Genomic DNA, 12,858 nt, shown 5'->3' on the forward strand with positions numbered 1-12,858 from the left:
ACAACGGTTACATTCTTCATGCAACTGTCCTGTACAAATAACGAATGCTTCGTATTGCGTAGACGTCAACTACAGTTGATTCTAACAAATTTTATTTTGCACTAAATATCCCAACCCGGTACCCTTCAGTAACATTTTTGGACATTTTAATAATTCTGGTTTGGTTGTTCGCTTTGTGCGTTGTCTCTTTTTTGAAGACTAAGTCTTCTCTCGCGACTTCAGATCGATTTTGGGTTCGTGGTATCTAGTTAACTGGCCGCCACTTTCTGATCACTTTCGTCAAAGTGGGGCAATTGAAGGCCTTCTAGTGCACATAGGGCAACAAAAAGGCATCAAAATGAAGCTCGGAACGATAAAGATGTCAAAATTAGCGTATAGAGCTATGTACAGAAGCGTAATAGAGCGTAATTAGCGCAAAAAGGCCAAAATCAAAACCAGATGCGCTCGTTTAAACTACGCGTGCCAAATACTGGAACCGGAAGGGCGAATTTTCTCAACGAAAAATATGGGCCGATCCGGAGATTGTTTAGTTTAAACAACAAACAACATGGTACACTGATGCACTCAAGAAGACCTTGCCTTTCTTCGATGTCAGCTGCTGTTCACTTGCCTTTCTTATACGTACGTATGAACGGCACATTCTTATTGGCAACGTAATTTCCACTGTAAACAAAAAGTGGCTCGAATAATGTCGATAGGGCACGCACCGCAGTAACAACTTTGCCCTTCAAATTCAACTCTGGTGTTAAATATACCGACAGAAACAGAATAATAAATGTGCTGATCTGTAAAAAAAAAAAGAAAACAAATCATTGCTATAACTCACCTGGAGCAAGCGGCTCAACATTAATAATTGCTTCATTTGAAGACCTATGTACTGTACATACAGAGGGTTACCTATCTCGTTTCGCCGTGACAGGTGGATGATGCGGTGGTAGACTGCACTGTCGCGAAGTGTCATGCAGCATTTCGAAGTACCGAAAACCCGCGAAATACTATAGAAGGTTGTCGGCACTTTGCTGCGTCCCAAACATTAAGAAACGTAGGAAAAGGGAAGATGAGTAGCAGTTAGAAGCGGCCAGGGTATCAAACAGGGGTTGTGAAAACGAGACAAAATCCATAAGCATGGTCGTAAGTGAAAGCAAAGGTGCTCTATCATTCCCAAGAAGTTCAACATAGTGCGAAATTCCAGCAACCGGAAGCAGAGCATAAAAAAAGCGTTGCGAAGAGGATTGGCGCTATGTAAGGCCCGAAGAAAGCTGGTTACGCTGAATGCGCGGGTTATCGCTACCGCGAGTTAAAGAAAAATGCAAAAAGAGAAAAAAAAGAAAAAAAAGTGAAAAAAAAAGGAAACATGCCGTGCCGGTTGCTCTGCTGCACCAAGAGCCCCACAGTCTAGAACGGATGGCGCTGCGGAAGCGCTCACGCAAGCTCTGATGCCCGCTTTTTATTCAGGCGGCAACCTCGGTCCGTTGTCGCTGAATCGGTATAAGCTTTCGTAACTTCTTCTTTTGTTACTGGCAAACGGTCGGGCGCTTATTTTCTTTTTGACGGTCCCTACCGCAGCCGCACATAACTACAGAAAGGCATCACGCAAAATGGCACACGAAGCCGACATCGCAGGGCCCACGCCGCCGCTGTTCTCGTCTCCGCCCGGTATAAACGAGACCTCTCCGCAGCCGGGCGGCAACGACTTGGCAACGACCTGTACAATGGACGCGGGGAACGCTTGCGCTATCAGAATGCTGGCGGCCAAAAAGGCAGCGGAGTTGTGTTGTAGGTGGCAACGAAAGGAAATAAATGGCGCGCGTTCGCTTCCGTTTTGAGCATCGTGGCCAGGGAACTGATCGGGAAGACAGCAGGCGGACGCGCGGATGGATACGCGGTCGATTTTGCGTTCGTTCATTTTGCGCCTCTGTGGCTTTTCCTATCACGACTCTTAGTTCTCCTTTTTTTTTTTTACAGTAACCAAACATGAATGATGCTAACAGCTGTAGACACCTATAGTTTCATCTGACTTGCTTCATCGCTTGGATGCCAATTATTCTGCAATGCAGCGAGTTATTTTAGGCTCATTATTATCGCTGGAGGGCCAGCTAAGAGTTTTTGAGGACTGATGCAGCACGATGGTCCCTGGTTTTGATTAAATTATGTTCTAGTCTGGCCATCTATTGGCACTGGTTTGCCAAGTCCGCCGATGAAATAGACGGGAAGCCGCCGAAGCCAGTAACGTAGGGCGAAAGAAATCTGTTTGGAACGTTATAGTAATAAAATCGTGTTACCGTTCCGGTCGAGACGAAATTCACCCGGATTACGGAAGGCGTATAAAATAGACACGCACTCCAGACTTCGTGGTGTCCTGGAACAGTTCACCTGTCCAATCTGCTTACCCATGGTTATAAACAGCAACGTTCCCACACCACTCGCAGTGTGAGAGCCTTCGCTTGTGGTGTCTCGATGCAGATCAATGGCATTTGCGAGGTGCGAACTCTGGTTGCCTAAGAGAACGATAGCTGCTTGACTTGTAACGCATGTGTGATTATGGTATCGAGCAAAGCAAATTCGTGCATTCGTAAAAGTCAGACGTGACCGTAAATGAGAAAGTGAGATCTTATCTGAAAGATTTAATTGAGCAAAAGGGCAGCAGCAGAGAACAAATATTTTTACAAATATATAACTTGTATACAAGAAAAGTAGAAAGTCACTTTCAAGAAAGGGGTCAGGCAAGGAGACACAATCTCTCCAATGCTATTCACTGCATGCTTAGAAGAAGTATTCAAGCTCTTAGACTGGGAAGGCTTAGGAGTGAGGATCAACAGCGAATATCTCAGCAACCTTCGGTTTGCAGATGACATTGTCCTACTCAGCAACAATAGAGACGAATTACAGCAAATGATTGAGGACCTTAATCGAGAAAGTGTAAGAATTGGGTTGAAGATGAATATGCAGAAGACAAAAATAATGTTCAATAGCCTGGTAAGGGAACAAGAATTCAGGATCGCCAGTCAGCCTCTAGAGTCTGTAAAGGAGTACGTTTATCTAAGTCAATTACTCACAGGGGACCCTGATCACGAGAAAGAAATTTACAGAAGAATAAAATTGGGTTGGAGTGCATACTGCAGGCATTGCCAAATCCTGACTGGGAGCTTACCACTGTCGTTGAAAAGAAAAGTGTACAATCATTGCATTCTACCGGTGCCAACATATGGGGCAGAAACTTGGAGGTTAACAAAGAAGCTCGAGCACAAGTTAAGGACCGCACAAAGAGCGATGGAACGAAAAATCTTAGAACTAACGTTAGGAGACAGGAAGAGAGCGGTGTGGATCAGAGAACAAACGGGGATAGCCGATACTTTACTTGACATTATAGGCAGAAAAAATGGAGCTGGGCAGGCCATGCAATGCGTCGGATGGATAACCGGTGGACCATTAGGGTTACAGAATGGATACGAAGAGAAGGGAAGCGCAGTCGAGGTCGGCAGAAAACCAGATGGGATGATGAAGTTAAGAAATTTGCAGGCGCAAGTTGGAATACGCTAGCGCAAGACAGGGGCAATTGGAGAACGCAGGGAGAGGCCTTCGTCTTGCAGTGGACATAAAATATACGCTGACGATGATGAAGTTGTATATACTCCACACTGTGTCGCGCAACCCTCGCCGAACAATTTTCAGATGGCTGTATACCATTTATATATGGTGATCAACTGCACACCGGACGACCACCTTTCTTTTCTGAAATTGTTCGTATTTTGCTTATAAGCTTCGTGAAGGCGCATTGCGTATCGCGTCCTCTCCGCTTGCATCGGTATCTGCCTTGTGGTTTCGAAATAACGACCAATTCTGCTGTTAATATACGGATTATGGATTAAGACCGACATTTTTATTTCGCTGATGTTTAGGGTGGAGGGAACAAAAGAGAGAAAAGCGCCAGGAAATTCATAAATGAGAAGCTCGCTACGGCATTGCCGCATGTGCCATGCGCGTCTCGTTGACGCTGTTGTTTTTCTGTTTTCCTCCGCTTTTCTCGTTTAACGGCAACCTCGTAGACGACGTAGGCCATCGCCAGGGCGCGCGAGCGCCCAACTGCGGGCACAAATAAAGTTTTCTCCAATCCAAACCAATCTCCTTTCTTCACTGCAGGCGCATTGGGTCTCGGACCCTGTGCAGTGCGTACTCACTTGCAGCGACACTGCTCAGCTGTAGCAGTGGTAAATACATGGTGTTTCAGCGAACACTTTCAAAATATTTTTGAGGTTGCCATGGCAGATAGCACAATTCTAGTTCATGAGCTGGCCTACTCGAAGAGGCTGACATTACTTGGACTGAAAATTGAAATGCATAATCAACTATAATTTAAAAAAATCACTAATTCAGTTTTTAATTGATTACCTTTTGACCCATATTGCAATTTACAAATCTAGCAGTGTAGTTCGCAACACTTGCAATGAATTCTCAGGATGACAACTATTTCGAGATATTAATTCCCGAACTTTGTGGAGAAATGCATTGACGTTTCAGTTACTTGCGTGCTTAAATGCATAAAGCGACGTTTTCTTAAGAAACTAACTGGAACGCCAATGCATTTCTTTTTTTTTTTCACTGCACTTTTAATTATTTCCTTGCTTACGTGTACAGGAACACGCATAGGTGCAAGCCCAAACAGACATGGCTGCCCTACCTTGTTATACAAAACCTTTCCGCAATGGGCTCCCTGTGATGATTAACGGGACACGAGGAACAGGGCAGTCTCGCGAGATAGCAAACAGAGAAGAGTTGCCGTGACGCGGTACCCATGGTATGACAAGATGACCCACCCGGCGATTCTTCAAAGAGTCTCGCTGTCATATAGTGGTATACGAATGCTGCTGCCAGCATCACTGACCATAAGGGTGCAAAGAACGTCGGGGGGAAGGGGGGCTGGGACCTCGTTAATAAAACACCCACAGTGGTCAGCATTCGTTTCTTTGCTTCAGTTTGTCACGCAGTGGCTCCTGTTTATTTATTTTTCTGTGGTGCGGGTGACACAGAATGATGCGTATTAAAAAAACGAAAAAAAAAGAACCATTAAAAAAAACGACATACACTAGCATCGCGACGCTTCTAGTTCTAAAGGAATCATGAATAAAACATGCGCATTCGGAATATTCGCCCTCTTTATTGAGTGTCACTTTATTTGTTAGACACTGTCCTCAATCTTGACCATCCGGGATCTATTAATTTCTTGCATCATTTTCGCACTGTTCACGCCTACCCATTTTCTAAGAGGCTTGTAATCGGCTTGTAATATTACAAATGTTTTCTATATTTGCTATAACCACCCGATAGCCATCCAGTGCTCTGAGCTTTAATTTTACGGATGTTGTTCGTTTAGTCGCCCTCACCACCGTTCGGCCTCAGACAGAGCAGTGTTTTTTCACCCAAATGCTGCGAATTCAAGCGTAACGATGTCCATAACATCAACTTTACACCGGCAGACACCTCCAACTAACTTTAAAGCAGACATGGCGAATCCGACAGTGTGCTGTATGCGCCTGTCGCTGTTGCAATACACAACACCTATCCTGTCCTTATTTCGAAAGGAGGGGCAGGAGGTAGCGCCCCCCCCCCCCCCCCTTTTTTTATTTTCTGACAGACGTTGCATGAAAAGCGACTGCCTTAATTTCGGTCGCAATGCTTCCATTGTATCGTTCTGAGGCGATAAAACTTTGGTTTCAGCCGTCTAGGTTTTAATGTAGTGGCAAACAAGACGTCCGAAGATAAACGATGCAGAAACGCCAGGACAGCAGGAACGCACCTGGAAACAGATCAGACCGTGTTATCGCGCGCGTGTCATTCGCGGTGACGATTAATGGATCACGGCTTCTTTCATTCCGAGAGAGTGGAAATAAAAGGGGGAAAGGCGTTGCGGCGCGACCGAGTGAATCTGGGCGTGCAATAGAAGTTGAAAGCGAGCAAGAAGGCGATTACACGTCAGGAATCGCCAGACGAGGACAGCGGGAGGCAGCATCGGGGAAAAGGCGCGGAGAACGCGGGGGACAGCGTGAGTGCCAAGTAAAACGCGCAACCGGGCCAATCTCGGGAACCGACACGAAAAGAATTCGACGTCGCCGCTCGCAGTCACAGACAGACGCAGCCACCCGCTCGCGCAGAGAGGAAGGGGCGCTGACTGGAGGTGGGGACCATCGTGCAGCCGAAGCGAGATAAACGAGTCGAGAAGGAAACGGATAAAACTCGATTGCTCGCTGTGCCTGCGCTGTTAACAAGACGGCGACGGCGGAAGAACTTGAAACGGCAGAACAAGCAGCGAGACATGAAAAAAAAAAAGGATGTACAAAATCAAATTAGAAAAGAAAAAAGACTGAAAGAAACGTAATAAACACGCTCAAGACAACACGAAGGAGCAGTGCGGAGCTGCACGGGATAACGGGAGGCGTACGAAAATCTCGCGCGAGAAGGGAAAAAAAAAGGGGGAAGCGCGTTTGACAGAAAGAGATACTCTCAGCGAGACAGAAGAAGCGAACAAGCGGGAGAGACACAGAACAAGGGGAGAGCGAAAAAAGCGGGTGAACTTTGATGCCTATCCGACAGGCAGGCCGGCTTGCATTGACGTCTATATTGCTCCCTAGGCGGCCGGAGCCTTTCCATATAGAAGTGCCGGCTAGAGGGTTCCAGATCTCTTTCAGCCCGATTGAGCCCGTTTTAATTCTGGGACCACTGGACGGTGATGTCCTTAAAGGGCTAAAAGAGAAAACAGCGGAGGAAAAAAATGTGCGAAGAGATTAAGCGGAGGAGAAGGGTGTAAAGAAATAGAGAAATGGCAGCGAAGAAACGGCAGGTTCTCTTTCGAACCACCGAATCCTCACGAACTGACGCTTGACAAGGGCTTCGCAACTTAATGCACCTTTAAGGCTTCAAGCGCGCACTTTTTGTTTTTTAGGCCGTCGACTAGGGCTCCGTTTATGCGAGGCATAATTATGTTCAGTCTAGTCCTAAATCTAGACGTAACATCGTTTCTAGAACCATATCTCGTTCTGGTCAATAAAATGCACGGCCTTTTGCTGCACATTCAGGATAAGCGATTCTAGGAAGCCTAGTTAACTTTCGGGGCTGGGAGCGGACGGCAAACGGAAACGCCACAAATCCTGCTCTATAGCTTAACTGAACAGAATATGAGAAGAAAACTAACGCCATTCAATGAAATGAAAGCACGTAGGGACAAAAGATGGCTTTTCAGCGGTGTCAGCCTGTCGCTAGTTATCGCCTCTAACGCAGCAATGAATTCAACGACACTAGAGACAAACGTTCGACGCGACATGTGCAGACGCACACGAAATGAAAACCACGACCCACGTGCACGTCTGTGTCACGCTGAAGTTCCCGTCGTAAGCATGCTCCGACCCGCCCGACAACGCTTGTTACCAAATGGTTTTTTTCATATCAGGCAGAACACTTGTTTTGTGTGTGTTTTGTCGTTTTCTTCCCCCTTTCCTTCGTTTTCTTTGTTATGGGTTCACATGAAGAGGTTGTGGCATAAAATGTCGAAGTTACTCCTTTTCTTCTTGCTCCACAAAAAAAAAAAAGAGAAAAATCAACACATGATTTTAAAGTTAATTATTATGACGATAGGTCCTGTATACTTCTTGTATACAGCTCTCCAGGAGGTTTAATAATCTCACGGAAGCGTCGACCGAAAAGACGGTCATCGCCCTGTCGCAGAGCGCAGCTACAGAGTGATGATGGCAGGCGCATGCGCACAATTTATTTTGCTCTATATAAAAGCTCGTTCCGCGCTTTTTGTGCGTTCATCCAACGTTGTGACACCCGCAGGTAAGGCAGTAGTTCCTGTATGAAGCTCCACCGGACGGTACCAGCTGAAAAAAAAAGTAAATTACAAGCATGTTACATTTGCAAGCACGTAACAGCATGTTACAAGCATGAGTCATTTTGGTATTTAGACATAGGAATACTGCGAGGCGAAACGTGCGAAAGCGGTGAATGGGCGGCATTACAAACAAAGGCAATTCGCTTTTACATACATGGCGTAGAAAATACCCGCCTCATCCCAAACATATATGAAAACATCTGATTTCCAAGCGTTCCCCCATTTCCGGGCATTATTTCCTGCACTTTGGCAGCACAAATACACGAGCGACTTCGCGTTTCCAAAATTTGGCCTCGGGCGACGTGATGGTACGCTATATACATATAGACGGACGCAACAGGCACTCAAGACAAATGCGTGGGTGCAATGCCTTTTTTCAGTCCTTTAAAAGACGTAATTTTCGAATTACAAGTTTCTGATATGTTCGTCGTTCGCGCGTTCTGCCGGCGCCAGCAGCACACCCCATGTTATCACTCTTGGCAATCGCCCATCGCGTTTTCAACAGGCGTGAGTACCGAAAGAAGGTATATGTTGTTACGGAGCCACAAAAAACGTCACAGACTTGTCCCTGTAAGATTCATTACACGCCAAACTAACTTTATCACCACGGCCGAGCTGCTTATCGCTAACTGCGTCACAGCGCGCTGTGCGGCCAGCGTGCCTCAAAAGTACCCCAGAAAGTAACGAAATTACTTTTCACTAATGTCTGGCGTCAGAGAAAGTGGCACAAACTTCTCCTAGCAAGATGCACTAGACTACACACCACGGCTGAGTTCTCGCTACCTGCGACACGGCGCCCTGTGCGGCCAGTGTGCCTCAAAAACCGAAATAAGTTACAATAGTCCCATAGAAAGCGTCGGAAACATGTCTCAGCACGATTCATTAACTCAAATTAACTGCGCCAGGATGGCCGAGCTGTTTTTCGCTAACTGCGTCTTAAGTCTCGGTCCCGTGCCGTAAGCCTAAATGCGTCGTAGACTGTGAAACCAAATTTCTCACCTTGCCGTAATCCAATAGTGCAGTGGTGTCTTGTCCCAGTGCAAAAGGAACGTAAGCATACGCCGGGAGCCCACGAAACCAGGCTACTTTACAAAAAAAGGGGACAGACGGGTCGCCGCTGGCGAGCGCTCAAACGCGCGCGCGGCCGCACTCGCTGGCTTCGGGGGACTGTCTGGCGGATGACGCATGTATCTGGCGCGTCATTGACCTGTGGCTAGGTAAGGCTAGGAAAATAAGTCGCAAAGCTTAAGTTGACTTATAGGCAAAACGTTTTAGTTTTCGCGGCAAAGAATTAAAAAAATAAATCAATGCCAGTTAACTTAAGTTCACTTGCTTTTTTTTTTTCGATGCTCGCGGCAGCTAACGTTCGGTGTCAAAAGTATAGCGTGACGTATGGTGACGTGTTTCCTGTTGCCAGTTTTTGCCGAGTGTCCCCTCTTGTTGAATTTCTTTCTCTATGGCATACTCTTTTCCCAGCGTTATGCGCTAGGATATATTCCGGTAAGCTCCACATAGCACTTGCACCTTATATTCAAACGCAAACAGAAATGCGCACGCGTGCTTTTGCGCGCACTACGGTTACAATAGGTGGTTGCAAATGAAAGATATGCTGTGAAACATCCAAATCTATTTCGAATTCGTTGGAATAGATTAGCTAGAAGACGATGTTCGGACACCAGTACGCTGTTCGCGGATGCGCCTACCCTCGCTACTTTCACAGGGGGTGCCGACGTGCTGGTCGACGCTCCCGTGACATTATTAAAATATTGGAGAGCTGCACATGGCACCTAGGAAGGGTATTGTGCAACCTGTTCTCGCCTTTTGGCTCTATGTTCCAGTGTGGCTCGTGCTATAGTAGGTGGCCTTAATTTACTCTCTTATCTAAGTCCGCTGTAGATTTTTCGAACCTGTGACGTTACTGCTTGATTTACAATATTTTTTTCTTATTATTATTACCATTACAAGAAAAGGAACAGCCGTCACCATTACACGCGACTAAATCTCTTTTATTTTAATTTCAATAATATGTTTTTTTAATGTTGTGAAATTGTTTCCACCATTTTCTGCACCACCAGAGACGGTGCAGGAAACGGCGGCGAATTAGGCTAATACCGCTAAAAAAAAAATTAGAGGAATACTGCATTCTGCTGAGCTTCGCACCTGTGTTGACACCTGTGTACTGCGCAATAAAGATAGTGATGGCGAACAATCAGATTAACCTTAAATGAACGCTATAATGATTGTAAGAGCAGTAGCGATAAGGTAATATGTTCCAAAGACAAAGACAAGCATTATGACGTAATCCGAACCACGATAGCGTTCCGAGCACGGTATCCGCGAAGAAACCGAACTTCGCCGCTGATAACGCATCTTCCGCAGAATCTAAAACTTTAGTCCTTTCTTCCCCGTGCGACCATATCACTGTACCTGTTACATACAGGTGCACTTGTAAAGATACGACAAAATTTAGTTTATTCTCGACTCCGATAACTTTTGCGGTTGGCTGTACAAAACGCAGTATTGGCAAGAAGTTATTGTGATTACGCTTTCATCGTTTGTACGCACATTTAGAGTCAAAATATAACTTTGGCCCTTATAAGCGACACTTTTTCACCATGTTTCGCATTCTCACTGAAACCCGATACTGCATGTCTCACGCGGCGAGCATATGCGTTCAGGTACTCGGCATTTCGAGTGGCGCTAGCATTACCAAGCGCTGGCATGAACACTTAGAAGATGTGTTTAGTGATATGTCTCTAGCTGTGTCCGACTCGCTGTGTTTGACTGGAGACTTGAATCACAGCGTCACTCTCTCCTTCTTTGTTATTTCCAGTCTCGCCACAACCGAGATGGCAGCGCAACCTACGTGGAGGAAGATGAAGACAAGTTCCTCAGCAGCGAGGACTTGGTCGCACCGACTGCGCCCAAAGCACTGCCTCTTGACTTTGGTGAGTGCGCCGATTAACGCATGTTTTGGGCGAAAAATGTTTTTTTTTCAGCTATTTCCTTCCTTGCGCACGTCGAACGGCGAATGGCTAACCCCTGTGTGCTGATTAACAAAGTAGTGCCAGTAAGCGCACGTCTGTCCTGCATAAAAAACCTGATCATATAATGCCGCCTTATAGGTATCTATAAAGGACACCGATCTCGTAGTGGAATAGCGCATTATGTTCAACGTATTTTTTTTTTCATTTACACAATATTCTTTTTTCGCATAGCCATTCGTTATAGCCACTGGGTTTGTGTTGAACAGCGCTGAGTGAACGATCCCATTGATAATGGTGACGCGGTGGCGCCACAGCCAAGGGTGAAAAAGTGAAAAAGGAAATCAACCATGATAAAAGACGGCGCTAAATTCATCGCTGCTCCAATTTTAGTCGATTTTTTTTTCATCTGCAAATAAAAGAGCGCAGTATTGTCTGAAAAGCTAAAATCACTCACGCCTTGCTCCCATAGGAAAACCAAGCAAATAAACAAGCAAGCAAGCAAACAAGCAAACACACGAACAAGCAGACGAACAAAAAGAAACCAATGCAACAATGAAGAAAACGTTACAGACAGTAATTCATTAGTGTGTGAATAGAAAAGCAACGATGAAAGGTAGAAGAAGATAGTCAGATCTAAAAGGGGATCGGGGCTAAGGCCTTGATGCTTCACTGTAGCGTCATCGTCGAGCGATCGATTGTTCTATCATGTTACGTAAGCAGCATTACTCCGTTATAAGCGCACGATAAGGTGGATTCGTGCGAAAGGACCTTTCTGCAGTTGCGCAAACTGAGTAGAGTTTCGCAGGTCTCATTCTTCTGCTTTTAGTCGAGAGCTGTTCAACTTGAAAACTTTTCACCAGTTTCCTGCAAACTTCTCTGGCTGTTATGCGTCTCACCATCTGTCCTATTAGGAAAGCTGGTGCGTCTAGCAATAAGGAAGTGCTTTGTAGCTTCAGTTCTTCTGATTCAGGGCCGTAACTCCCTTAATCTAGACATCTAACACACAAGAAAAAGAAGTAGGAAATAGCGATGCCTGGAATGTTCGCGGCTAATATGGCTACCTAGACTACCAGTGATAGGTTTCCTGTCGCTGATAGATATATCAGCGGCAGGAAATGCGAGATCATATTAGAGAGGATACCGTGCCCTGAGCGGTAGCTTGTGTTCACTGAAACGAGGAATTTCTTCCCGCGTCTTTATCTTCTTTTTTTCATTTGTGCGCCTTTTCATTGGTACTTGGGTTACTCAGCGCCGGCCTGTGGGTACATGTGATTTGAGGGAACAGAGTGGCCAGCGGAAGATTTCTTGCTTCGGCAACATTCGAGAGCTAGTTCTTATATACAGCTCATAATGAAACCTAAATAAATCTAAATCAAATTTTAATAAAGATAATTCATTACAATCATGTGAGGAGTCCGTATGGTATGGTATGGTATGGTATGGTATGGTAAAACTTTATTAAGTCCTTCGGAACGCGCGTCAGCACGTAGTGGGCCGCTGCCACGTCGGTATAGAAATGCGTCGCGGACCCGATAGATTAAGAAATATATAATATTAGGATATTAATAACGACCACACAAAGCAGGTGCTTAAGTAAAACGGTACTTAAAAGCAGAACATATTAGGAAGTACGTGAACGAGAAGACAAACAAAATACTTGCGCGCGGAAGAACTACAAATGAGGTAGTGCACGAAGGCATGGGTTGTGATTGGAAAAACAATTGAAGTGTATGGAGAAAAATGCATGGATGATTAGAGTATTTACGCACATATATAGAAAAACACGTTTGTCCACTACATTTTCAGGCATGGAGTGGCGCCTTAACCGGCGAAAAAATGGAGGAAAATATCGCCGAGAGATAGTGGGGCTATATTAGTCAAGGTGCAACCAAATTAGAAAGGCCCACTAAGCTTCAACAAAGTCACTCATTCACCAAAACAGGAATTGGCCTCCCTGGTGCAGTATTCGGCCACTATCTCCCTCATGAC

The 12,858-nt window shown here is 45.5% G+C and overlaps 1 protein-coding gene and 1 long non-coding RNA gene across 2 annotated transcripts in view; one reads left to right on the forward strand and one right to left on the reverse strand.

Annotated features, from left to right (window-relative positions):
• LOC119436996 (follistatin-related protein 5-like) overlaps positions 1 to 12,858 on the forward strand; it is a 397,352-nt gene that overhangs the window by 270,510 nt on the left and 113,984 nt on the right. Inside the window, exon 3 of the mRNA XM_037704047.2 lies at positions 10,716 to 10,830. Within this exon, the coding sequence (XP_037559975.1) occupies positions 10,716 to 10,830 (115 nt within the window). The remainder of the gene's footprint in view (positions 1 to 10,715; positions 10,831 to 12,858) is intronic.
• On the reverse strand, positions 7,756 to 9,040 carry LOC125942110 (uncharacterized). The gene is made up of 2 exons (XR_007464800.1): positions 8,882 to 9,040; positions 7,756 to 7,871 (listed from the first exon to the last, which is right to left on the reverse strand). It is a non-coding gene; the product is annotated as an uncharacterized LOC125942110 (long non-coding RNA).

The sequence above is a fragment of the Dermacentor silvarum genome, chromosome 1 (genome assembly GCF_013339745.2).
Source record: "Dermacentor silvarum isolate Dsil-2018 chromosome 1, BIME_Dsil_1.4, whole genome shotgun sequence".
NCBI classification, from domain to species: Eukaryota; Metazoa; Arthropoda; class Arachnida; order Ixodida; family Ixodidae; genus Dermacentor; species Dermacentor silvarum.